The 24390-nt window shown below is 36.6% G+C and overlaps 1 protein-coding gene across 10 annotated transcripts in view; it reads right to left on the bottom strand.

Annotated features, from left to right (window-relative positions):
- Positions 1-24390, bottom strand: part of OSBPL8 (oxysterol binding protein like 8) — a 196329-nt gene that overhangs the window by 96962 nt on the left and 74977 nt on the right. For 2 of the 10 annotated variants that reach the window (XM_023631858.2, XM_070254189.1), the window contains 3 exons: positions 21781-21819; positions 14861-14897; positions 6955-7092 (listed from right to left, as the gene is read on the bottom strand). In XM_023631858.2, coding sequence (XP_023487626.1) covers positions 6955-7092; positions 14861-14897; positions 21781-21819 — 214 coding nt within the window. The remainder of the gene's footprint in view (positions 1-6954; positions 7093-14860; positions 14898-21780; positions 21820-24390) is intronic. The other 8 variants (XM_070254192.1, XM_070254194.1, XM_023631859.2 and 5 more) reach the window with 7 other exon arrangements.

A 24390-nucleotide genomic window follows, 5' to 3' on the forward strand; every position in this document is an offset into this window, starting at 1 on the left:
ATTTCTGGGCTTCCTATTAATTTTATTGGAATTAACCCCAATAGACAGATGCCACATCCACAAATCTCTCTGAGATAGGCCACTCTCTACTTTGGGCTGAGTGTCATGGTGCTGTGAGACAGCAGACTTAAGAACTTTAGAAGCTTGACTAGCTGAGACGTTCTAAAAAGGAACGCTTCTGAGACTCTTTGAAGCCTTTTGTCTAGCTGAAAGGCTCTAAGAGGCATTGTTTAAATCTTTCTGAGGTCTCAACAAAGAATTTTACAGAAGCACTCTTGATCTGACCCATACTAGGAGGCCTTTTTTTACCGACAGGACCCTGGGATTTGAGAAGTACTTAGACAAGCAAAGGGAAAGGAGAAGACTTTCCACAGTGGAGGATGAGGATAAATAGAAGCACAGTATTGCTAGGAAACAGTGAAGAAAGCCATCTAGCTGGGTTCACGATGAGGGGAGACACAAAATGAATTTAGAAGGGTAGAGTAAAATTAAACATTCTAAGAGTTCTGACTACCAGCTCACAGAATCTGCAATTTATGCTCTTGACTGCTGGTTTCCACTTGCTTGTCCAAAGGCTGCTACTCAGATATACTTGGAGAGCTTTATAAATACACAACCTCACCGTAGAGATTTTGAAAAGTTGCAGTAGAATCTGTATCTAAGCAAAGCTCCCAGGTGATACTCAGACACAGCCCAACTCAGAAGCCACTGCTCTAGGCAATAGTTGGCACTGACATTTTGAGAATGAAAGAGATATAAATGTAGGCATCCAGTGAAGTTTTCAGTTACAAGTTTAAATAATAAAACATGGTATTTTCATTTACAATCTTCTGTTTCTCTTTATTCATATTATTTCCCTCAGATACCTACCTCATAGGATCCATGTATTTTCTGGCCATACACAACTATAATAACCCCAATCCCATCATAATCTCATCTTAACATGTAACAATGATTTTCTATTTGGCTGTTTTGTTAAAAAAGATGAGCCTGGCATGTAGGAGAGCGAGGTCCTAATAGAAGTTAGAAGGCTGTGGTACTATGTAATAGAGCCATGAAGTGATAAGGACCTGATCTAAGACGGTGACGGTAAGAATGAAAATGAAGAGAGAGCAGAGTCTTGACACTGCAACACCTCTAAAAGAAATTCCAGAAAACGTTCTTTGTAACCTTAGGGTAGACAAAGATTTCTTTAATAGAAAAAACAACAATATGTACAACAACTTGAGTCACAGGACAAGAAATGATAAATCGGACTTCACCCGAATTAAAAACATCTGTTCATTAAAAGAAATCATTTAGAGAATGAAAAGGCATGACAAGACTGGAAGAAAATAGAGTACACAAAGCTAGCAAAGGACGATACTGAAATATATAAAGAACTCTTAAAACTCAATAATAAGACAACGTTTTAAGACAAATAAGCCAATTTTTTAAACGGGCAACAACTCTGAACTGACACTTCAAATATACAAGTGCCCGATGAGTATGTAAAAAGATGTTCAACATTATCAGTTATCAGGGAAATGCAAAGTAAAACCACACTGTGATATTACTACTCATTCACTAGAATGGGTAAAAATAATAAAGATTGAGAATACAGAGTAACTGAAATGCTCGTTCACTGCCAGGAGGAATGTAAAATAGCACAATTACTTTGGAAAATAGTCTGGCCACTTCTTATAAAGTAAAACACTCACCATATGACTCCACAATTGCACTCCTAGATATTACTCAAAACAACCGAAAACAATTATCTCTACATAAAGCATTGTACACATTATGGGGTTATATCAAAAGACATACAAGATAGAGTTAAAATTTCAAAAATTTGAGCTTCAAAAAATTTAAGACTAAACTGATTGAATCTTAAAAAGAACAAGCTCTGGAGTCATAACATCTAGGCTCAAATTCTAGCTCTATCACATCCCAGTTGTGTGCACTGGGGCAAGGAAATCACTCTTACCAACTGCTCAGTTTCCTTGTTTGTGAAATAGAGAGGATCATTTATATATCATAAAGTTCTTATAAGAATTCCAGGAGCTAATGCCTGAAAAAGCACTCAGAGACATGAGGAGCTTTAATGTTAGTCATTATCACTATCAATAAGTTTTTGGAACTCTTAATTCTTTCCATTCAGAAGTTGAAACACTGACCAAGAATACTTGACACATGGTAGACAGATCAAAGAGGTTTTCTAGACATTTGTTTATCTCCTCCAGCAGTTTATCTTCACCATAACCAAGAGTTACTGGATATATTATTTAAAGAAACTTCTGAAAACTATGATAGGAAATTTCAGTAGGTAAACCAGAGGGAGATGTTTTGCATTATGAAAAGCCAATAGGTTGAGTTCAATATGTAAGTCACTCTATAAATATTAATTTAGCCATAACCCACCCAGGAACATTCAGGTGCAAATCAACATATAACACTGTGGCTGCTTTAAATGCAAAAATTAAAAAATAATAAAAATAACTAAAAAATAAAAAATTATACATGGGCCATCTACACTAAAAGAATTTCTAAATGAGCCTCTATAAGATGCTGAAGTACAGCAAAGACTGAAATATCAGCTTCCAACCTAAATAGAATCATTTACTTAAAATAATAATAATAGTAATGACAATAATTATTGTTAGTATTATTAATCAGCTATCATGAGTGGTTATCTAAGTTCTAAGCTTTTTATATGTATTAACTCATTTTAAGCCTTATAAAAGTCAATGTGGTAGATACTATTATTATCTTCATTTCACCAATGATTCAAACATAATGAGTATAATAAAATAGATGAGTTCTTTATGATGTAAAAAAAATTTTAAAGGCCAAAATAATTAATCTAAAAACTGGTACTTAGGAGGAAATAACCGCTTATCCTGTCTTCCTGTGGGAACTATATTTCAACGTTTACTAAGTAGCCCTAAGACAATTAAGATCTCTTCTTTACAGAAAAACTTCAGTAACACATGTAAAAATAATGACGAGTAGAAAATCACCACTTTTCAACCCCTACTGTAACTGATTCAATGATCATCAAAGGGTACTTACATTTGTAAGTGAAAAGTTGATGGGTGCCAACTTCATCTATTTTACTTTCAGGTCATAAGAGGAGAAAAGATGCAACTTTCAATTAGGTGTCACCACCTGAACCTATTGATCAGCTTCACATCCCTAACTGTGGGACAATCAGATCTAACTGATTCTCATGTGATGCAGCATGAAGTAGTACACACACCCTACAAAACAATCTTCCAAAATGTTCAACTTGAACACAATCAAGCCTTTGTATTTCACTTCTAGTTGACAGAAATATAGACGACAGAGGAACAAATTAAACAATACTGCAAAGAGGCAATCAAACAAATCCAAAAGGTCAAACACTCTTTAGGGACACTGACCCAGTTTCTTCTTCTTTCTTTCTTTTTTGTTTTTTTGAGGAAGATTAGCCCTGAGCTAACTGCTGCCAATCCTCCTCTTTTTGCTGAGGAGGACGGGCCCTGAGCTAACATCCATGCCCATCTTCCTCTACTTTATACGTGGGACGCCTACCACAGCACGGCATGCCAAGAGGTGCCATGTCCACACCTAGGATCCGAACCAGGGAACCCCGGGCACCAAAGCGGAAGGTGTGCACTTAACCGCCGTGCCACCAGGCCCGCCTCCAGACCCAGTTTCTTAAAGTCAAAGGCACAACAGAAAATAAAAGTAAACAAGGAGACTCTTCAGGATTAAAGGAGATACAATAACATAACAACCAAATACAATGTATGAACATTACTTGGATCCTGGTTTCAACAAGCCTACTGTAAAAAGACGTGGGGACAACTGGGGAAATTTGAATATGGACTAGATGTTAGGTTATAGTAAGTAACTATCATTAATTTTTGTCAGAGGTAATAAAGGTTTTATGGTTATACAAGAAAATGTTCTTAATTTTTAGAGATGCATTAAGTATTCTGGGGTACAATATCATGAGGTCTATAATTTGCTCTAAATATTCCAGCCCCATCTCTAAATAAAATGAAACAAACACAACGAAAAGTTAATAATTTCTTAAATCTACATGATGGGAATATTAGTGTTCATTGTACTATTCTCTCAGGTTCCCTGTTTGCCTGAAAATGTTCTTGATAGATATAAATGAAGGTAGTTTTAATTATTGTACCTAACCCTTTTGTTGCATCAACTTGCAAGTTAAAGAATTCCTCTAAGATGCGCATGGATGTTAGCTCAGGGCCGGTATTCCTCAGCAAAAAGAGGAGGATTGGCAGTAGTTAGCTCAGGACTAATCTTCCTCAAAGAAAAAAAAAAAAAGAATTCCTCTAGATGTTATAATACACAGATACATGAATCAGATGAACCATATCTATTACGGTCAAAATTCTGTTGCACATTAAAAAAAAAAAAACCCATAAGCTGCACCCTTTCAGATTTTATATTAATGAAGCTTATTTACACTACTGTGTACCATATATCCACTTTCAGGCCTCAAAAAAGCATTTTGAGGGGCTGGCCCCGTGGCCGAGTGGTTAAGTTCGCGCGCTCCACTGCAGGCGGCCCAGTGTTTCGTCGGTTCGAATCCTGGGAGCGGACATGGCACTGCTCATCAGACCACGCTGAGGCAGCGTCCCACATGCCACAACTAGAAGAACCCACAACGAAGAATACACAACTATGTACCGGGGGGCTTTGGGGAGAAAAAGGAAAAAATAAAATAAAAAAAAAAAAAGAAAAGAAAAAATTTAATTAAAAAAAAAAAAAAGCATTTTGACAAGAAAAATGCTAACTTTCCAAAAGTCTATTCAACAACTAAGCAATAAGTGTTAACAGTAATTATTTCTATCTTGTTATATAAAGATTTTCCAGTTCCAGTAATGCTAGGTAAAAATGTTTCCATCTATCACTTGACTAGAAAAACATTTTCCACTGAAATAAAGTGAACTTTACTTACTATTTACCAGTTAATACTCTTTTAAAAAGAAGTAACTAAAGCCTAATTAGAAAGGATAATTCAACAGTAGCAATACCAAAATCTAACAATTTAATTTTTAAAAATACTCGATAATTTAAGTGTATATTAGCTTTCAAAGACCAAATTTAAGTTCTCAGTTTTAAAAGCATAAGTCTTTCTACCACAGCTATCAGTAGTACCGCAGGAGAGTTCAAAGATTCGACTAAATAAACTTTAGCTAAGAAGCAGAATCTAATAAGAGTTAGGAAATGAGATCCGTGATCCCTGGGAGTCCCCAAGACTCCCTTAGAGGGTCTGCAAAGTCAAAACTAGTTTCATAAGACTTTTCATTGTGTTGACATTTTCACTGATGGCGCAAAAGCAATGTTACGTAAAACTGCTGGCACCTTAGCACAAATCAAGGCAGAGGCACCAATTCACTGAATTCTTCACTGCCACGCCATGCCCTTGCAGTAAAAGGAGGCCAGTTTCACTTACAAATGTCCTTCACAAGGCATAAAAATTAATCTTAAACCTTGAGTACACCTGGTTTGAATATTCTGTGTGACAAAATGAGAAGTATACACAAAGCACTTCTTTGTATTATATTTAAAATATGTCAGCATTTGGTAGATCGGAATACAGTCAGCAACTATTTTCCAAATGACTAATGCATGATGTTTTAAAATCATGCATGAGTAAAGAGTCATTCAAATTCAAGATAGATCAATGGATTCTAATTTAATGGAGTAAGAAAAGCTTAGATACAGTTTCAGATTCCATATTACAAGCAGCATTTAAGAAACTAACACTTGTCAAGTTTTGGTGTAGTATCAAAGAAGAATATCCACAATTACATAGAAAAGCTATTCATGTAAACTCCCTTTTCTGACTAGATATGTGTGTGAGGCCAGATTTTATTCATATATTTCAATCAAATCATTATATCACAACAGATTGATTGCAGAAGCAGATACGAAAATCCAAGTGTCTTTTTTAAAGTTAGACATTAAAGAGATTTGCAAAAACTGTAAAATAGTACTTCTCAACCAAAGATGACTTTGTCCCTCAAAGGACATTTGGCAACGTCTACCGATATTGCTGGTTGTCACACCTGGGAAAAGTGCTACTGGCATGTAGCAGATAGAGGCCAGGGATGCTGCTGAACATCCCACAACGCACAGGACAGCCCCAACGACAAAGAATGATCCAGCCCAAGAAGGTAAGAGTGCCAAGGTGGAGAGACCCTGTGGGAAACCAAAGCACTCTTCTCACCCAATTTTTGGGGGAAGGGGGGGAAAGAAACACAGTTATTTTTCATAAAAATATGTTATTCACATTAAAGTATAATGGGTTTATTATTCTTATTTTAAACGGATAATAAACATTTTTAAATGTTGTTTTAATTTAAAATACAGTAAATATCAATAGGTTAACCCACTTAAACAAAAGCTCTTTGGGTCTTTAAAAGTTTTTACCAGTGTAAAGTAGTCCTAATCGAAAAGGTTGATAATCACTGAATTAGAAGCATGGTATAACTAACCAAGAATGTTGGAGTATATAAGAGGACTAAAAGGAGTCTAAAGGAAAATGTACTCATTCTAAGAGAAGAACTATGGATGACCAAAATAAAACAAACAAAAACCCCTACAGAACCAAATAACTAGAAAGAAAAAAGTTATGACAGACCCAAATGCTATTCTCCGCTTAAAAACAACAACTGGGGCCAGCCCGGTGGCAGTGGTTACGTCTGCATGTTCTTCGGCGGCCCAGGGTTCGCCGATTGGGATCCCGGGTGCAGACATGGCACTGCTTGGCACACCACGCTGTGGTAGGCGTCCCACATATAAAGTAGAGGAAGATGGGCATGGATGTTAGCTCAGGGCCAGTCTTCCTCAGCAAAAAGAGGAGGATTGGCAGATGTTAGCTCAGGGTTAATCTGCCTCAAAAAACAACCACCGCAACAACAACAACAATACATGAAAAACACAACTTCCTACCTTGGCTGTGAGGACTTGCAGGACTGAAAGATGGCTGATACGAATCTCTGGTTGGCACTGGGTACGCTTCTTTCCCTTGGCGCTGACTCATCTTTCCTGGTGTCAGAAGCTGAGATTCGTCACTGTTTGCTACCACAGCTCAAGGAAAAAGGGGAAAAAGAATTAGTACTTGCATCACAGATTTCCATAACGGCATAGTTAATAACATGGAAAAGGATTATGACTGAAATGGCCCCAATGATTTCATTCATTTTACCAACTCAATACTTTCATAAATTTGCATAATTGTTTGGTTTTCTTTTAATTTTAGTTTGCTATCAATCTAAGAGGAATTAACAGGTATGCATGAGTAAAATTATACAAATTATAGACATTATAAAAATGAAAACACATATTCAACTGATAATGAAAAGTACGCCAAGCTTTGCTATGCTGTTAACTCTTTATATTTGTCAATAGAACAACAAGCAAAAAACAAAGTAATTTCACAGAAGAAATACAAATGGTCAATAAACACACAAAAAACCAAAATTAGTAGCAGTTTAAAATACTGTTTTACATTCACTAGAATTTCTACTCCGATTTCTAATTTTCATGGGAAGTAGGTATGATTCCTCTTTTAGAGATGGGGAAACTTGAGGTTCAGTGATTGCTTTGCCTAAGACTATGTAATAGAGGTAAGATTCTAGCTCAGGACCATTTGGTTCCAAGGTCTGGTCTCTTAAAAGCCTGCCACCCCAATAATCAATTTAAATAGTGTTTAAGGCCAATATTCACACATTTGGTCAAGCTACTAATAGAGGAAAGCAATGCTAGTTCTAGAGAGGACAGAAAAGAGAAAAATACTCAATGAAGGAATAGGGAAAATCGTGAGCAAGTCCATGTGCCCTAGGATCTCCTCATTCTCTCATTTTATGTTTTTGTGCTTTCAGTGTACAAAAACTTCAGTTTTATCATGAGAGAGAATGATTCTGTCTTCACTCTAGACTTAATTTTTAACTTAACCAGAACTTCACGTTCACATTTTTATCACCATATCTTTTAAATCAAATTGCTTTAACATGTTTTCTATTGTGCTCAAGTTTTCAAAATTATGTTTTAGTTCCTTAAATTTCAAAGTAAAAATTCAAACACACTTTCACTTATCATCCAAAATATAAAAAATTTATTTTCCCATCAAGTCCATAAAAACAGAATCTATACGCTGATGACTCCTAAATTTCTATCTCCTTCTGAACTCAAACTCACATATCCAATTGCCTGCCTTATAATCCCCTCTATATTCTAACAAGCATCTCAAATTTATCCAGAACAAAATTCTTGACTCTGCCTATCCTCCAAACCCACCTCTCCCCATCTCAGTTAGTGGAATCACTATTCCCCTCGACAACTTTCTCAGGCCAAATACCTTAGACATATTCTTCAACTTTTCTCTTTCCTTCACACCTCACATCCAATTCATCTGTGAGAGCTTCAGAATCTACCTTCAGAAGTTATCTCGAATCCTTCTCCTTCTCCCCACTTCCACAACGACCACCCTGTTCAAGCCACCATTACCTTTCCACTGGGTCAGAGCGGCAGATTTCTATCTAGTCTCCAGACTTGCCACCTTGCTCCTTACTTGTGTAGAGTTCATTCTGTAGGCAGAAGCCTGAGCAATCTTTGTAAATCATAAATCAGATCTGCACCCACAGAAATATGTCAATAGCTTTCCATTATCCTTACAATAAAATCCACAGCCTGAAGATTCAACTGTGGCTGGCCCCTGCTTATCTTTCCAGCCTCATTCTCTAACACTCTCCTCTTTATTCACTTGGCTCCTGCCGAAATGGCCTTCTGGTATTCCTCAAAACACGCCATCTTGCCTCAGTCTCTGGGCCTTTACATCTCTTATTGCCTCTACCTAGAACACTCCTAGCCTAGATCTTTGATGGGTGACCCCTCTAATCACTTGTTGTCTGTGTTCAAACGTCTTCTCTTCAGAAAAGTCCTTTGTGGTGCCTTGTGATAAATAAGTTCTTCATTTAATATAGTACAATGTATCAATTCTTTTTTATTTTTGCCCTCTCCTTCACAGTTATACTCTATCACTATATCCTACCTGATTTTCATTGTAGCTCTTATCACTATCTGAAATTCTATCATTTGTTTTGTGAGGGACTGGAATTGGCCACCCCAAGATATGTCTCTTTGGCATGAGGATTATTTTGGGGCTGGTTACTTTTAAAAACTGCAGACAGGAAAGAAACTCTGAAAAGTAGAATTTACTTACCCTTTGTCAAGAGATATTTACATTTGTAAGGGAAATCTCCATCTGTAAAGCTGTCTCCCTCTCTGTACCAGAAAGAAGGGGTGATGACCTTATGTCTAGAAACTTAATGCAGAAGGCAAGGACTTAAATCTGCATAATAACCCTATCCTTTTCTACTGTACTTTTTGGTAACCTCCCATGATCAACTACCTCCATCCCCAACATCCTCCTTTGACTTTACCTGAGGGTGGTATTTAAGGGAAGAACTTCCGCCATTTTGGCGAGTTGCTCAGTTTGCCTGAGCCTCTCCCATGTATACACGTCATAAAGCTTTGTTTAATTTTCTCCTGTTATTCTGTCTCATGTGAATTTAATTTGTTCTCCAGCCAGAAGGACCCAGAGCAGGTAGAGGAAATGTCTTCCTCCCCTACAGTTCAGTGTCTGCCTTTTCCACCAGACTGTAAATACCACAAGAGAAAGGAGTTTTGTCTGCCTTATTTTCCCGCAAATCCTCAAGTCCTGGTATGGTTCCTGGCATACTGAAGTTGTTCAATAGAATTTGACTGAATAAATCAATCGACACATTTTATATTTTTATGAAACTTCATTATTATAAAGCATATGGTGGCTCCTTTGATTACTAAATCCAAGATCCATTTAATTCCTAAAAATTATTATTGAAATTAAAAATGTATGGTGCTAATGTAGAGAGAGAGAAATTGACCTACAGAGCATAACAGAGAGCTTTCAGAAACAAACCCATGCATATATGGAGGCTAGATACACAACAGAAGCAGGAAAAAGAAAGACTATTGAATTAATGATATTAGGACAACTGGTTCTCCATGTTGGAAAATAGATCCCTACCCTCATATCACACACAAAGAACAGTTTTATGAAAATTAAAGACATAAATGTAAAAAGCTGGAAGCCTGAAATTTGAAAACTCTTAGGAAAAAAATATAAGAGAATATCACTACAAACTAATGATTCCTTTAAAAAGACACCACAAAGCTCTAACCAAAAAAGAAAAAATTGACAAGTTCTACTATATTGAAGTTACAAATTCATTTAATCAAAAGATACAATACAAAATTCAAAAAACAAAACACAAAACAAGAGGAGATATGGGACCAGCCCAGTGGCGTACTGGTTAAGTTCACATGCTCTGCTTCAGTGGCCCAGAGTTCGTGGGTTCAGATGCTGGGTGCAGACCTAGCACCGCTTGTCAAGCCACCCTGTGGTGGCATCCCACATAAAATAGAGGCAGATTGGCACAGATGTCAGCTCAGGGCCAATCTTCCTGGGGAAAACAAAAAACCAACAAGAGGAGATATTTACAACACATACAATTAACAAAGGGTTGGTATCCAGAATACGTTTGTTAAAAAAAAAAAAAAACTCCCACAAATCAATTAGAAAAGGACCAACAATGCTATAGAAAAATGGGGGGAAAACTTGGACAGTGATTTCACAGAAGAAGAAATGCAAATGGCCAAAAAATATACAAAAAGAGGTTCATCTTTTTGAGTAATCAGGAAAATAAAAATCAAGATCACAGTGAAATAGATATTTTATACTCAGTAAAACTGAGAAAAATTGATTAGTCTGATAATACCAAATACCGACAAGGATGGGATCAACAACACATCTTAAGCACTGCTGGTGGAGGATAAACTGATGCAAGTGCTTTGGAAAACAATTTAGAACTGTCTGGTATAACTGAATTCCAGCATACCCTATGTGTCCAACTATTCCATTCTTAGATTTATACCTAGAAATATTCCTACATGTGCATACCAAGGGGCAAGAATAAGAATGTTCATAGCAACACTGTTCCTAATAGCAAAATTCAAAACAACTTGAATATTCATCAATTGAAAATAAAAGAGATTAATATATTGTGGTATATGCATATAATGGAATAGTATATAGCACTGAAAAGGAATGTTCCATGTCTATCTCAACAACGTGGCTGAATCTTAGAAATAAAATGTTAACTATGAAGAGCAAGTCCTGGAAGATGACATACAGCATGATACTATTCTTATAAAATTACACACCAAGCAACACATAGTGATACATACATAATTAAAAGATCACAAATCTATTTTTAAAAAAGCAAAGAATGATAAACAAAAAATACAAATTAGTCTTCACCTCTAGGGGGCAGGCACAGAAGAGAGAAGCAGTACATGGATGGACATGAGGTATTTGGAAGATTCAAGTCCTTAAGTTGAGTGGTGGGTTCAACACACACTCACTGTATGATTATGCTTTATAATCTACATATGCTACATATGTTCTTTTGTAGTATCAGACAGCACATTTAAGGCTAATTTAAAACACACTATGAGAAAAACAACTAATAGAATTCAAGTATGCTTCAGTATCCTATCAGTAAGACACAGGTATCTATGTCTTGAATAACTTCATTATATAAAAAGGAAAAGCAACTGAGAAGAGTAAATTTAGTTCTATTCACCTGTTTCTAACCCTTTATTGACTGAGGTATATACTGTTTATGATTTTGATAATTTGGAACTGAAAGAGTTTGTAGAAGCAGCAATATACAGAGTGCACTTCTTTAGAAAAAAACAGAAAGCCCATTTTTCTATTTGTTTTCTCTTACCTCATTCTCAGACACTAACAACTACACAGACAAAAGAGGATCTGCAAAACACAAAAATCCTTTTGATGCCCTCCATCAGTGGTTCAATAGTAGACTATTCAGATATAAGCTCAAGAAGGGCAGCGACTGTTTTTATCTGGAGCTCTTGGCATAAAACTGACACTCAATAACTACTTGCTAAATGACCGGACAGATCATTGCGGAATGAATCACTGCATGATTCCAGTACAGTTTTTGACACTACAATCAATTGCCTCACCTAATAAAGACAGCATTACAGTGCCCTCTGCTGGTTCTACTTTGTAGTGGAAGTAAAGTAACCTTTGCTATTCATACTGCTTTACTCTCTTAAGTACAGTAGAAACTAATCACACTAGAATAATTAATAGTAATATAATTAACATACCAGCTACAACTTCTAAAAAGAATATGATTCGATAAATATATTCCTTACTTTCTGAATTCAACTCATCAATATAAAATCTGAAGAATTTTACAAGCTTCAAAGTCTGGTGTTTTCCCTTAATCTAAGTGAAAGCTAAAATAAGATGAATTAATTAAAGTCAGAAATAATTTCTATATAAATCCTAAGGCTCCCCTTACAGATGGTATACCTTTTCTCAAATACTCAAAGCATTTAAATACGTTGGTATACATCACTGTAGCTTTTTCATTCTATAGTACAGATCCTAATATAGTATTATATGAAATTACTTTTCACTCTAAAAGATATATGGTCTCCAGTAAACAATTATACAGCTCCTGCCTTTTAATAGTTGGCAAACTACAATATAAACTCATCTCTAACATATGTTGCATATTTTTATTAATATATGCTTAAAATATATAACTGCAATAATTTTTTCCTATTCCAAGTAGAAATTAAAGACCTCCATTTATACAACCCACTTCCTAAAACAGAACCATTTCCATTGATACTTAAACTTCAATGCTATTTGTAAAGTTCAGCGGTGCAAATCAGTTCACCTGAGCCAACATTTAAATGTACGAGGTAATTAAAGTAACTGAAAATATCTGCCAGGTATCACAAGTAGGGCTAAACAAGAAAACATAAAAATGTTTTGGGATTTATATACTTTTTTCTACTTTTAAAGTTTCTACATTCTAATAATACTGGCTGTATAATAAACAATACATTTAAAATTTTATGAAATGCTGCAACTAAGAATAAAAAAAGGAATTTGAGCGTATTACTTTAAATCATCTCCCTTTTTACATACGTTAACTATAACCAGCATTAGAAACAAACAGCAAGTGATCTAGACTAAAGAATTCCACAACTAGAAGAAACCTTGCCATTATCTTACTTATTCTCCTCCTTTAGCCAATGAAAACATGAGCCCCAAAGTGGTGAACTGACAACAATCAATAACTATTTAGGAACAGACATTAAAACTTCCTAAATCAATATAATTTCCACATTGCTCTTCAATAAAGTTAAAATCTTTGTCCGATTTATGATGTAGTAAAATTTAACTATTTGGTTAGACTTGAATTCAGCAAACTGATATTTTCACTCTGGTTTTTGAAAATCAGTAGAAGAAACACTGCCTAGTAACCAATTCTACCTCCTTGGGTATTTCAGTTCTTAGGTTCACCCTTTTCATCTATGAAATTAATGCTCTGGGGCTGGCCTGGTGGCGTGGTGGTCGAGTTTGTGCACTCCGCTCTGGCAGCCTGGGGTTTGCAGGTTCGGACCCTGGACACGGACCTACACACTGCTGGTCAAGCCATGCTGTGGCAGCATTCCACACACAAAGTACAGGAAGATTGGCACAGATGTTAGCTCAAGGCAATTTTCCTCACCAAATAAACAATAATAATAATGCTTTATTACATGATCTCTGAATTTCCCTTCACCTCAATAATTCTATTATTTTTAATACAAAAATTGCCCCTGTCACAATGATTTGAAACTATCTATTCATGGGCCTAACTTCCCAACTAGACTCTAATGATCTTTAGGGGTAGGGCACATGTTTGTTCATCATGCATCCCCCAAAGCTAGCACAGTGTCTGGCCAAAAAAAATCTTGTTGGAACTAACTTTAATGAGTACATCTTCCAAGTCTCTAAGATGAAACATGTTTCACTCATGTAATTCCCAAAGTATAAATAAAATTTTTTTCATAATTATCTATCACGTAAAAATTCTGATAAAATAAAACAGTATTTCTCATATTCATATGGCAGTGAGTTTCGTGTATCATGTCCAGCCTCAAAGTAGTCTGATTTATGCTTTGTGATGATTATAGAAAGGGTACTATGAAGAAGACATCCTAAATGATGAATCACATAATGGGCTAAGTAAATAATCCATCTTTAGATAATCAAGACGTAAATATACAAACACTGTCTATCAATCTCAGATGGACACCGAAACAGACAGGCAGTGAATGACCATTTTTATCTCTACTTTGTATTTCAATGCTTGGAAAGAAAAGTTAAAGACTTAATAATGAAAACAGAAATACCACAATGGAATATTATTCAGCCATGAGAAAGAGGGATATCCTGCCATCTGTGACAACACAGATGGACCTTGAGCACATTATGCTAAGCAAGATAACTCAGACAGAGAAAGACAAGTACTATATGATATCATTTATATGTGGAATCTACAAAGTCAAACCTGTTAAAATGAAGAAAGAGTACAATGGTGGTTGCTGGGAGCTGGGGGGATAAGACTGATGGCGTTTAAGGGTACAAACTTGTAACAAGGAATAAATAAGCCACAGAGATCTAATATACAGTATACTGAATACAGACAACAATATTATACTATATGTATGTAATACGATAAAACTCATTACAATGGCAACCATATCACAATAGACAAAGGTATCAAAGTAACTTGCTGGACACCTTAAATTTACACAACGTTACATGTCAAATTTATCCAATTAGAAAAAAAGAAAAACAGAAATACCATTTACCTTTAGTAAGTACAAATCAAAATATTATCATGTCCCCAGACACGCCATTCCAACTTTAGCTACTTACTTGATGGCCCAAGGACATCTTTGCTATCCCCAAGAAGCTTTTAGTGCAGGGTAATTGAGCAGCACATAAATACAATCCACACCAGGAAGAAGCACAATGCACCAGGATTGAAGCAGCAGTGAAACAAAAGGACAAGGAAAAGAGCGTTAGTTTCTAAGTAGAAAGCACATGCATGTCAATCTTAATAATCATAATTCACAAGGAATTTCCTTTTCCACACATAAAAAGATCGTGGCTTACGCATTATCAAATATTAGTTTTAATTTTGGAAAATGAAGGAGGAAAGAGAAAAATGAAATCACCCAAGTATTTTTTTTAAAATTATTCAAGTCAAAAATTACTTTCAATTATAATTCAAGATATGGGTTAGGAGCGGTAAAAAGTAAGGGACAGCCCCAAAGTTATTCATTCTTTAAATTTAAGTGGTTTAAAAATATATAACACTCATGCACTATTAAATATTAGTTCTGCATGCCATGAAAGCAGTTACCACTACACAGAAAAAAAGAAAGGAACATTTACTGAGTGCTTATTATACGCCAAGCACTGTGCAAAGAGTTTTAAGAAAGACATAACAAAGTAGAACTTTTCTCTCAAATGGCAAAAAATCAAAGAGGAATATTGATTAGAAAGATAAATTTTATTAAGTCAGACCACATTTTCTTAGGACCCACGAAATATCAAACACATCCTCTGGAGCTACTGGTCTTTAGGAAGTCAGAAGACCCAATTCTCAAATGAATAACTTGCAGTCAGCTAGACTGCTGACCTTTTGTCTAGTAACTATTTTAACATACATTACACTAAATGTCACCTATGGACAAGTGGTTTGGTGTCCCTTGGTAGGAACAGAGTCCTCAGCTCTCCTTCATTTCAAATACCAAGTATGGTAACATACCAAAACTAAAGTAACAACAAAAACAGAAAATTCACACTGATTACATTATTATTTGGTCGTATCTACAGGGAGTGAGGGAATCTTAATTGGCTGTGAGAGAAAAAAAAAAAGGTAGCAGTTGTTTGTTTTGTGCTTCTGTTGTCTCTTTGGAAAAAATCTTGGCCCTGTTACTTCCCTAAAGTGATGGCTATTTCACAGTGCTTGAAATTATGTTCTAGTGCCTTTGGAGGCATTTGCTCTACAGTCACGTGCCATACAATGACGTCTCAATCAACAATGAACTGCATATACAATGGCAGACCCATAATGTTAGTACCATCTAGCCTAGGTGTGTAGTAGCCTATACTATCTAGGTTTGTGTAAGTACTGTAGGGGAGGGAGAAATTTTCCTCTCCCCTTCTAGGTTCTTCTGGCTGGCCTAAGAATTAAATTGACATGAGACAGCATAACAGGTGGAAAAACAAAAAGTTTAATAACAAGTATACATGGGAGAAATCCAAGAAAACCAAGGAACTCACCAAAATGCCCAAAGCCCTCACCTTAAATATCATCCTTAGTTAAAGACAAAAGAAGATGTTGGGGGTGGGGAGAGTCAGAGACTTCAAAGGGAAGGAAGGCAATTCACAGGTAGGAAAAGAAGCAAACGTTTGGAAAACAAGTGTTTGGCCACACAGAAACAGAAGAACACAGAGGAGAGCCCAACAAATGGGCTTTTCTAGGTTCCTCCCTGTCTACCCCCTAGTTCATGTTATGCCAAGGTGAGAGCTCGTTTCCTGAGACAGGTTTTTTATCTGAACTCTTTTAGGCAGTTAAGGGGAGGTAATGAGAAAAACTTGAGTCTTTTGTTTCTTAAAAATGATCAGCCTATAAAATAATCCTCATGTTAAAGAGACATATTTTGAGGTGGCAAATTTTGTTCCCCTTCAGTACACTCTATGCTGTATGCACAATGACAAAATAGGCTAATAACACATTTCTCAGGATGCATCCCCATCATAAAGCAATGCCCGGCTGTATTCATTTTTCTGTAGTTCCCCATTTAAGCTCATTCATTTATAAACTGATTTCAGTTTCACAGATAAACTAAAAAAATACAACTTTGGTGACAATTAACTAATTGTGGTCAAGTCCTTATTACTGATGGCCATGTCATCACAACTAGCAAGCATGTGGGAAGAGATAAAAGCATGTGGTAGGCAATCTCTAAAACGGTCTCAGTGATCCCCTCTCTTTGAGTGTATCCTGCACTTGTTGAACCACTTCTAACGAAGAGAATAAGGCAGAAAGATAGGATATCATGTTGGAGATTAGATTGCAAAAAGACTATGACTTGCATCTTATTTGCCATCTCTCACTCTCTCTTAGATACATCACCCTGGAGAAAGCCAGCTGCCACGTCACAAGGCAGCTTTGTAGAGAGGTCCAACAGGTGAAAGAAGTGACGTCAGCCCACAAACACTAGGTGACCTGGAAGTGGATGTTCCACCTTCACCCACCCCACCCAATCCACCCAGTCCCGTTTTCAGATGAGATGAAGCTGCCTTCCGCCCCAGTAGCCTGACTGCCACCATATGAGAGACTTTGAGCCAGAGACATCCGGCAAAGCTGCTCTTGGATTCCTGGCCCACAGGAATTACAAAATAACAAACGCTTGTTGTTTTACACCACTTAATTTGGGAATGAGTACACACCAATAAATAACTACGATAATAATGGAAAACTGAAAGAAGTTAGGAAAATGACAGAGGCAACTGTGGCAAACTTTGCAAATGCTTCATTGACATCTTCTAAAAAAATCTTCCTATATTGATATGAATAATTACTAGCTTCCCTAAATTTAGTAGTAACTTCCTAAAGGACAGCAATGGTTCTAAGTGTCTATGCGTGGTTGGGAATATTTCATTTCACAGGGCAATCATATGTGAAGGTTTTTGAGTTGGTCTTCTATTTAGAGTAAAAGACTATGTTCACTGTCACCGTGAAGTTTGGTTATATTCTCAAATTTTGTTGATTAACAGCATTATGTCAACTTCTGCACAGCTGTACTCCTTGACTGTTTATTCCTAGAAAATAATTTCTAGCACACACAGCAACTTCTGAATATTTGTTCCAAATTATGCTCTCAACTTTATATCTTCACATGTTTGTGTCATATAAATCTGATTTTACTGGATTAATCCTATTTTTTCAGAATGAGGCACTGAAGAATAATCAAAATAATTACTATCTGTCTATTCCTATCATTGATCCATCATCCTTCTATCCATCCAACAAATATTTACTGAGTAACTACTATATAGACAGGTGTCATTTTAGGCACTGAGGGACACAGCAGTGAACAAGGTAGACAAAAATCTTGCCCTTGTGCTAGTTATGTTCTAGGGGGGAGATGAACAATAACATAATATACAACCAAAAATTCATCGTACATTATATAGCATAAATACTAAGGAAAAATAAGCAGAGAATGGGGATATGTAAAATGTTAGGGAAGAGGGAGGTAAGTTTTTAGACAGGGTGGCCTAAGAAAGCTGACTGAATAAAATGAGGGAACCTCCCATAAGGACATACAGGGCAAGAGTCTTCCAGGCAGAAGGAGGAGCAAGTGAAGAGTGGAGGGTTGGGATGGCAGCAGGCCTGGAGTGTTTGGGGAACAGTAACAAGGCCAGAGAGCTGGAACATAGCAAGCAAGTAGGAGAGTAGGAGGAGACAAAGTCAAATACGTACATGTGGTGCCAGACTATATCAGACTTTATAGGGCGTAGCCCTGTAAAGGACTTTGGTTTTATTTGAATGAGATAGGAAGCCACTGGATGGTTCAAGAAAAGGAGTGACATGATTTGATTATGTTTTAATAGATACCTCTGGCTGCCATGTTGAAAAGAGACTAGAGGGACAAGGGTATGATCAGTGAGGAGGTTACTGCAATAATCCAGAGGAGAGATGAAGGAGACTTGGACCAAGGTGGTAGCAGGGAAGGTGATGAGAAGTAGTCAAGCTCTGAAAAACTTTGAAGGTAGAGTGAACAGGATATTCAAATAGACCGAGTATGAGGCAAAAGAAAAAAAGAGGAATCAAAATGATGTCAAATGCTGGAGTCTGAGCACCTGGAAGGATGGAACTGCTATTCTCTGAGATGGCAAAGACAGGAGCTAGTTTACAGGGAGAAATATAAGCAGCTCAGTTTGGGACAGCTGAAGTTTGAAATGCCTGTTAGACATCCAAGTCAAAATGTCAAGTAGGCAGTTGGACAGACTTGTACAGGGAAAGGTTCAGGCTGGTAAGAAAATAGTATAAATCATGATATGTGAGAGTTAGGGTATACGACCTCAATGGCTTAATCACAGATTGAAAAATGCCACAGGATAAAACAGGCACTAGAAAACAAATATTACGATGGAACAAAAGAACTAAGAATCAAGCTGAAACACTCCAAATAAAAGCAGAAACACAATGAAAAATAAGCATGGCATCAGAAAACTTCCCCAGAAGGATGTGGATACAAAGGCATTAAATTGGGATGGAAGTGAAATCATCCTCCCAGAGTGGCTTGCAAGTGATACTAATGGGAAATGGGACACAAGTACTTGAAGATTACATGTTAATTTTACCAAGTAACTTACATCCCTGAAGTCCTCTGCACATGGCCACACTGCACCCTACTAACTTCCTATTCTTACTACTTGTAGGACCTGGTCTAATTTGTGTAGTTCCATGGTGTGTAACACATGAAGAAAGACAATGTGAAATTACTGATGTAGAAACACTCTACACAAATATCTAGAAAGATCTTTTTAAAAAAAAAAAAAGCTAGCCACTCTTCTTGGTTTTGTTAGAGAACCAAAATACTACTAGAATCTCAAATAATCCAGGAACTTCTCTTCAGCTTGTAGAGCAAAAGACCATTAAGATATGAGGGAAACATTTTCTCTATTTGAGTAACTTACCATGTTTACCATTATCCCTTAGACAACATCCACAAAGTCATCTCAATAATTTCTTTATCATATAAATCAATTCTCTATTTTAGCAAAAGGTATGGGCTGAAAATGGTAAAATAATAGTAACATGTCTAGAATTTTCCTTTTTATTATTAATTAGTATACTACTCAACATACTTTAATTAAAAGCATGAAATATACCACTATCTAAATCTTTACTGATCTTAGTCTAAAAATCTCAAGAAAAGAGCATTATGCAAAAAATGAGATTTTATTTTAGTCTACTTCTAAATATTTTCCAGACCATCGTAATTAATGTACGGGGCCAGCCCAGTGGCACAGTGGTTAAGTTCACATGCTCTGCTTCGGTGCCCTGGGGTTTGAAGGTTTGGATCCCGGGTGCTACACACTGCTCATCAAGCCATGCCGTGGTGGTGTCCCACATACAAAATAGAGGAAGACTGGCACAGATGTTAGCTCAGGGACAATCTTGCTCACAAAAAAGAAAAAGAAAGAAAGAAATATAGAAGAATAGGCAGAAGTTCATCATCATCCTTCATCCTGGGAAACCTCTCAGTCCTGAGCACTCCAGGACAGATGGCCACCCTCTAACACAAAAACAATGCCTGCGATCTATAGCTTGATTCCACTGCCTTCAGCACAGCACTTCCCACTTGACATACATACTGATTTGACTTAAGTCATCTTTTGAGCGTAAGTGAAAGTACAAAGAGCTTATCAAACACTGATATGAGCACAAATTGAAAATAAAGTTTCAAGCAGGTGGCACCTCTTCCCCCAATAAAACTGATCAGGTTGTACTCATAGAAGCAATCCCACTGCAGCTGGCTGTGAGAAGCCACAGTTGGGAAGCAGGATTATATAAAACATCTTGAGTGCTCTACTTAGTGTTATCTTTGGCCCTTAGAGTAAGAAACTTCACTGAGGGATACATAATGCAGCTGAGATCTGTTTGTTCTTTCAACAGGAGTCATCACTCCATACTTAACTGAATTTTTCATATTCCTGCAATTGTCTGCAAAACACACACGTGCACATTTTATCCCTGAGTTTTACAAGAAAGATTTTAAGGGAATATTTTTCTAGGAACTGGAGCCTATCACTGTTAGAGAACATGATCTGGCCTCCCAGGCAGGTATTTAAAAATAACCTAATCACGCTTTTGATCCGGCAATTCCACTTCTAGGAATTGGATGATCACCTTAGTAAACACTGTGGGGTGTATACTAAGGTGATCATCCAACATGTTCAAAAAGACGTGTGCATAGATAGGTATCACATCATCATTTACAGTAATCTAAAATAGTAACCTATTTGAAACAGGGTATTAAACAAATAATACATTCACACAATGAAATACTATGTAGTCATTTTTTTCATTGACTGAAAAACATCTATTATATATTCACTTTTAAAAGTAGGTTATAAAAGGGGCTGGCCCCGTGGCCGAGTGGTTAAGTTCGCGCGCTCCGCTGCAGGCGGCCCAGTGTTTCGTCGGTTCGAATCCTGGGCGCGGACATGGCACTGCTCGTCAGACCACGCTGAGGCAGCGTCCCACATGCCACAACTGGAGGAACCCACAATGAAGAATACACAACTATGTACCGGGGGGCTTTGGGAAGAAAAAGGAAAAAATAAAAATCTTTAAAAAAAAAAAAAAAAGTAGGTTATAAAAAAGTTTGTATATGACTCCACTTTCATAAAATTTCATATGTAAGATATACACATATGAACAAACTTAAGAAAGACGCCACCAAAATATTAACAGTGGTTACCTTTATAAGGTAGGATTTTATTTATTATATTTTTCTATATTGTTTAAATATGCCACATTCGTATGCATTATTTTTATATTCAAAAAAGATTTAACCTATTTACATTTTGGAAAAAAGGAAACAATTTTTTAAACTGATCTTTTCAATCTACATTAGCTACTTCTCATAGTGACAAAATCATCTATGATTAAATACAGTGAAAAATATATTTTAAGATTCCAACTTGAAATCCTTAAAAAACATAAAAATGTTAACATTTCAAACATAGCACCATGTATTACTCACTGTCTCTTGAACTTCAGCAACTTCTGAATATGGCAAGATCTAAAAAAAAAACAAATCTTCTCAGGCGTGGTTTTCTCTCATATACCTGAATCTGAATCTAGAGAGCACTCAGAGTTTATCAAATGAATCAAGTGGCGCCTTAACCTTTCAAGAAGTAGCAAAAAAAAAAAAAAAGTACAATAGTACATTTATACTGGAAACTAAGTCCTTTAAAAAAAAAAATCCTGAGGCTTCTGGAAATAACAGTCTATCTGCCACCCTGTGTAGTCCTCTCTGGAATGTCCTGGGGCTTTTCCACAGTTCGTATTCTCCCTGCATGAATTTAGTTCTGCCAGTCTTTCCACTAAGCAAGCCCTCTTCTCCCTTGGTTTCTAAAATACTCCCCTGCTCCGGCGTCCCTTCTCCCGTTTTCTTGCCTCCACTTTGTCCTCCCATTCAGTGAGTAAGTGGCTGTAACCAGCGTTCAGTCCTCAACTATTTGTTCTTTCTTTACCTGCTCTTTTTCTGCAGATTCCATTCCTACTCAAGGCTCATTTAATTACATTTATTCAAACAACTTCCAAGTTTCTTCTGCAGACCTAGCCTATCTCTGAAACTTCATTCTAAAACATTGCTACCTGTATGTTCAGACATTAATTGCTAATTAACTTCTGGTTCTAAAATTTTGTTATCAAAGGAAGGGCTCTGAGCTTGCTTTATAAAACATCCTTATGTCAAAAATAGTGCTCAGTAGCTTTCCTCAGAAACTAGCAGCTGCACCAATTTGCCCAGTTCTTTCAATAGAACCATCTTTCTCTCAGTCTTTCAGACTTAAACCCTTAAATCATCTGAAATTCTCTTTTCCCCCAACTTCTGATCAAGTTATTCAGTTCTAATGATTTTTACTTAGACCCCAATGTCTATCTCACGTCCAGTCCTTTCTTTCAGTTCCCATTAATGCCACCTACACCAGACCTACATGGCCTCCTTTCGTAACTTTTCTATCTCCCTTTCAATAGATGTCCCTGCATTCAATCTCACCTCATTCATTTACTATGCTAGGTACTAGAATTCAAAACAAATAAAGATATGGTCCCTACTAGCAAGAAGATCACCATATATTGAAGGCTGCACTATTATAAAGTAATTTATTTGACGTTGAGATCAGTTATCTCAAGTCTACCCAATATTATTCATTCTTCAAGCTAGCCTGATCATTAGCAACTCATTTAACTTCTCTGAGGTTTATTTCTCCTCTGTGAATAGATAATTATTAAACCTTACAACTTTCCAGAACTGTTGAGGCTCAATAATAGTTTACATGAGTGTACTTTGCAGATTTTTTTTAAAGCAGTATATAGACATAAGGCAGAATTACTTAGTTGTACAACAACTGACCAAGACTAAGAAAGGACAGAGAAGGGAAGGATTAATTTACCAAATTAATTCCCTATCATTTTGGCCATGTTGCTCCTCCACTTAAAAATGTCTGATAGCACCCATTCTTTACAAGATAAGCCCCTAACCCTGATATTTAAATCTTCTGCAATTTGGCCCAATTATTCATTTCACAGAAATGTTTTGATCTCCTATGAGATAGCCTTGCAACTCCCAAACTCCACTTATCTAAATTCTGTCTAGTAAAACTGATTTGCTCCCAGTGACCTGCAGTTTCCTCCCTACTTTCTTTTTCTTCCCTGTTCAAGAGCTCAAAAGTTCCTTGAACCCTCAACTCAAATGACTAATTCTGCTACCAAAGTCCAAGCTGAAGTTATCTTTCCCTAACTCTGACTTCCTAATACCAATTCTTTGACAATGCATAGTTAGTTATCTTATAGTATTTTTCTCTAGTGCTATCATAAATTTAAAAAAATTAAATTTTACTTAATTTTCCCCTATTATTATAATAGTCTAGTACAGTGCTATAGAACTTTCTGTAATGAAGGAAATATTCTACATCTGCACTGTCCAATAGGATAGCTGCCTACATTTGGCTATTAAGTTCTTGAAACGTGGCTAGAGAGACTGAGGAACTGAATTTTTTATTTAATTTAATTAATTTAAATGTAAATTAGCCATAAGTGGCTACCCTAATGGATATCTCAGGTCTAGCACAATCTTACCTTCCCCCAGTTCAACCTAACTGACCACTCTCTAGCATCTGCCACTACTGACCACTCTTTTTCTCAAAACTCTCTCCTTTTCCTCAGTTTCCAAGCTATTTTCTCTCCTTTCTCTTCTTGCCTCTCTCTGCTTCGCACCATCCCCATCTGCCCCCTTAAGACAATTATTCCCTAAAGCTGCATCCTAGAATCGCTTTTGTCCCCATTCAACATATTTTCCCTAGATGATTCCATTGACTTGAATTTTAAATGGGCTCTATTCACTGACCACTCCCTAAATTAGTTTCCCATCTTAACCTCTCCTGAGCTCCTGCTCCTTAAGGCCATCCCAATTACCCTTCTAGTGAACTCATTCTTCTTATCCCAGATAAAACATCACATCCTTAGAAAGGGCTTTCCTGACCTTCCACGCCAGGCCTAACAAATGGATACTACACCCTAGCCAGGCATAATAAACTGATACTCTATCTGTGTTGTCACTGCATCCTACTATCAGGCAGAACTGCAG

This window comes from Equus caballus, chromosome 28 (genome assembly GCF_041296265.1).
Source record: "Equus caballus isolate H_3958 breed thoroughbred chromosome 28, TB-T2T, whole genome shotgun sequence".
Lineage (NCBI taxonomy): Eukaryota > Metazoa > Chordata > Mammalia > Perissodactyla > Equidae > Equus > Equus caballus.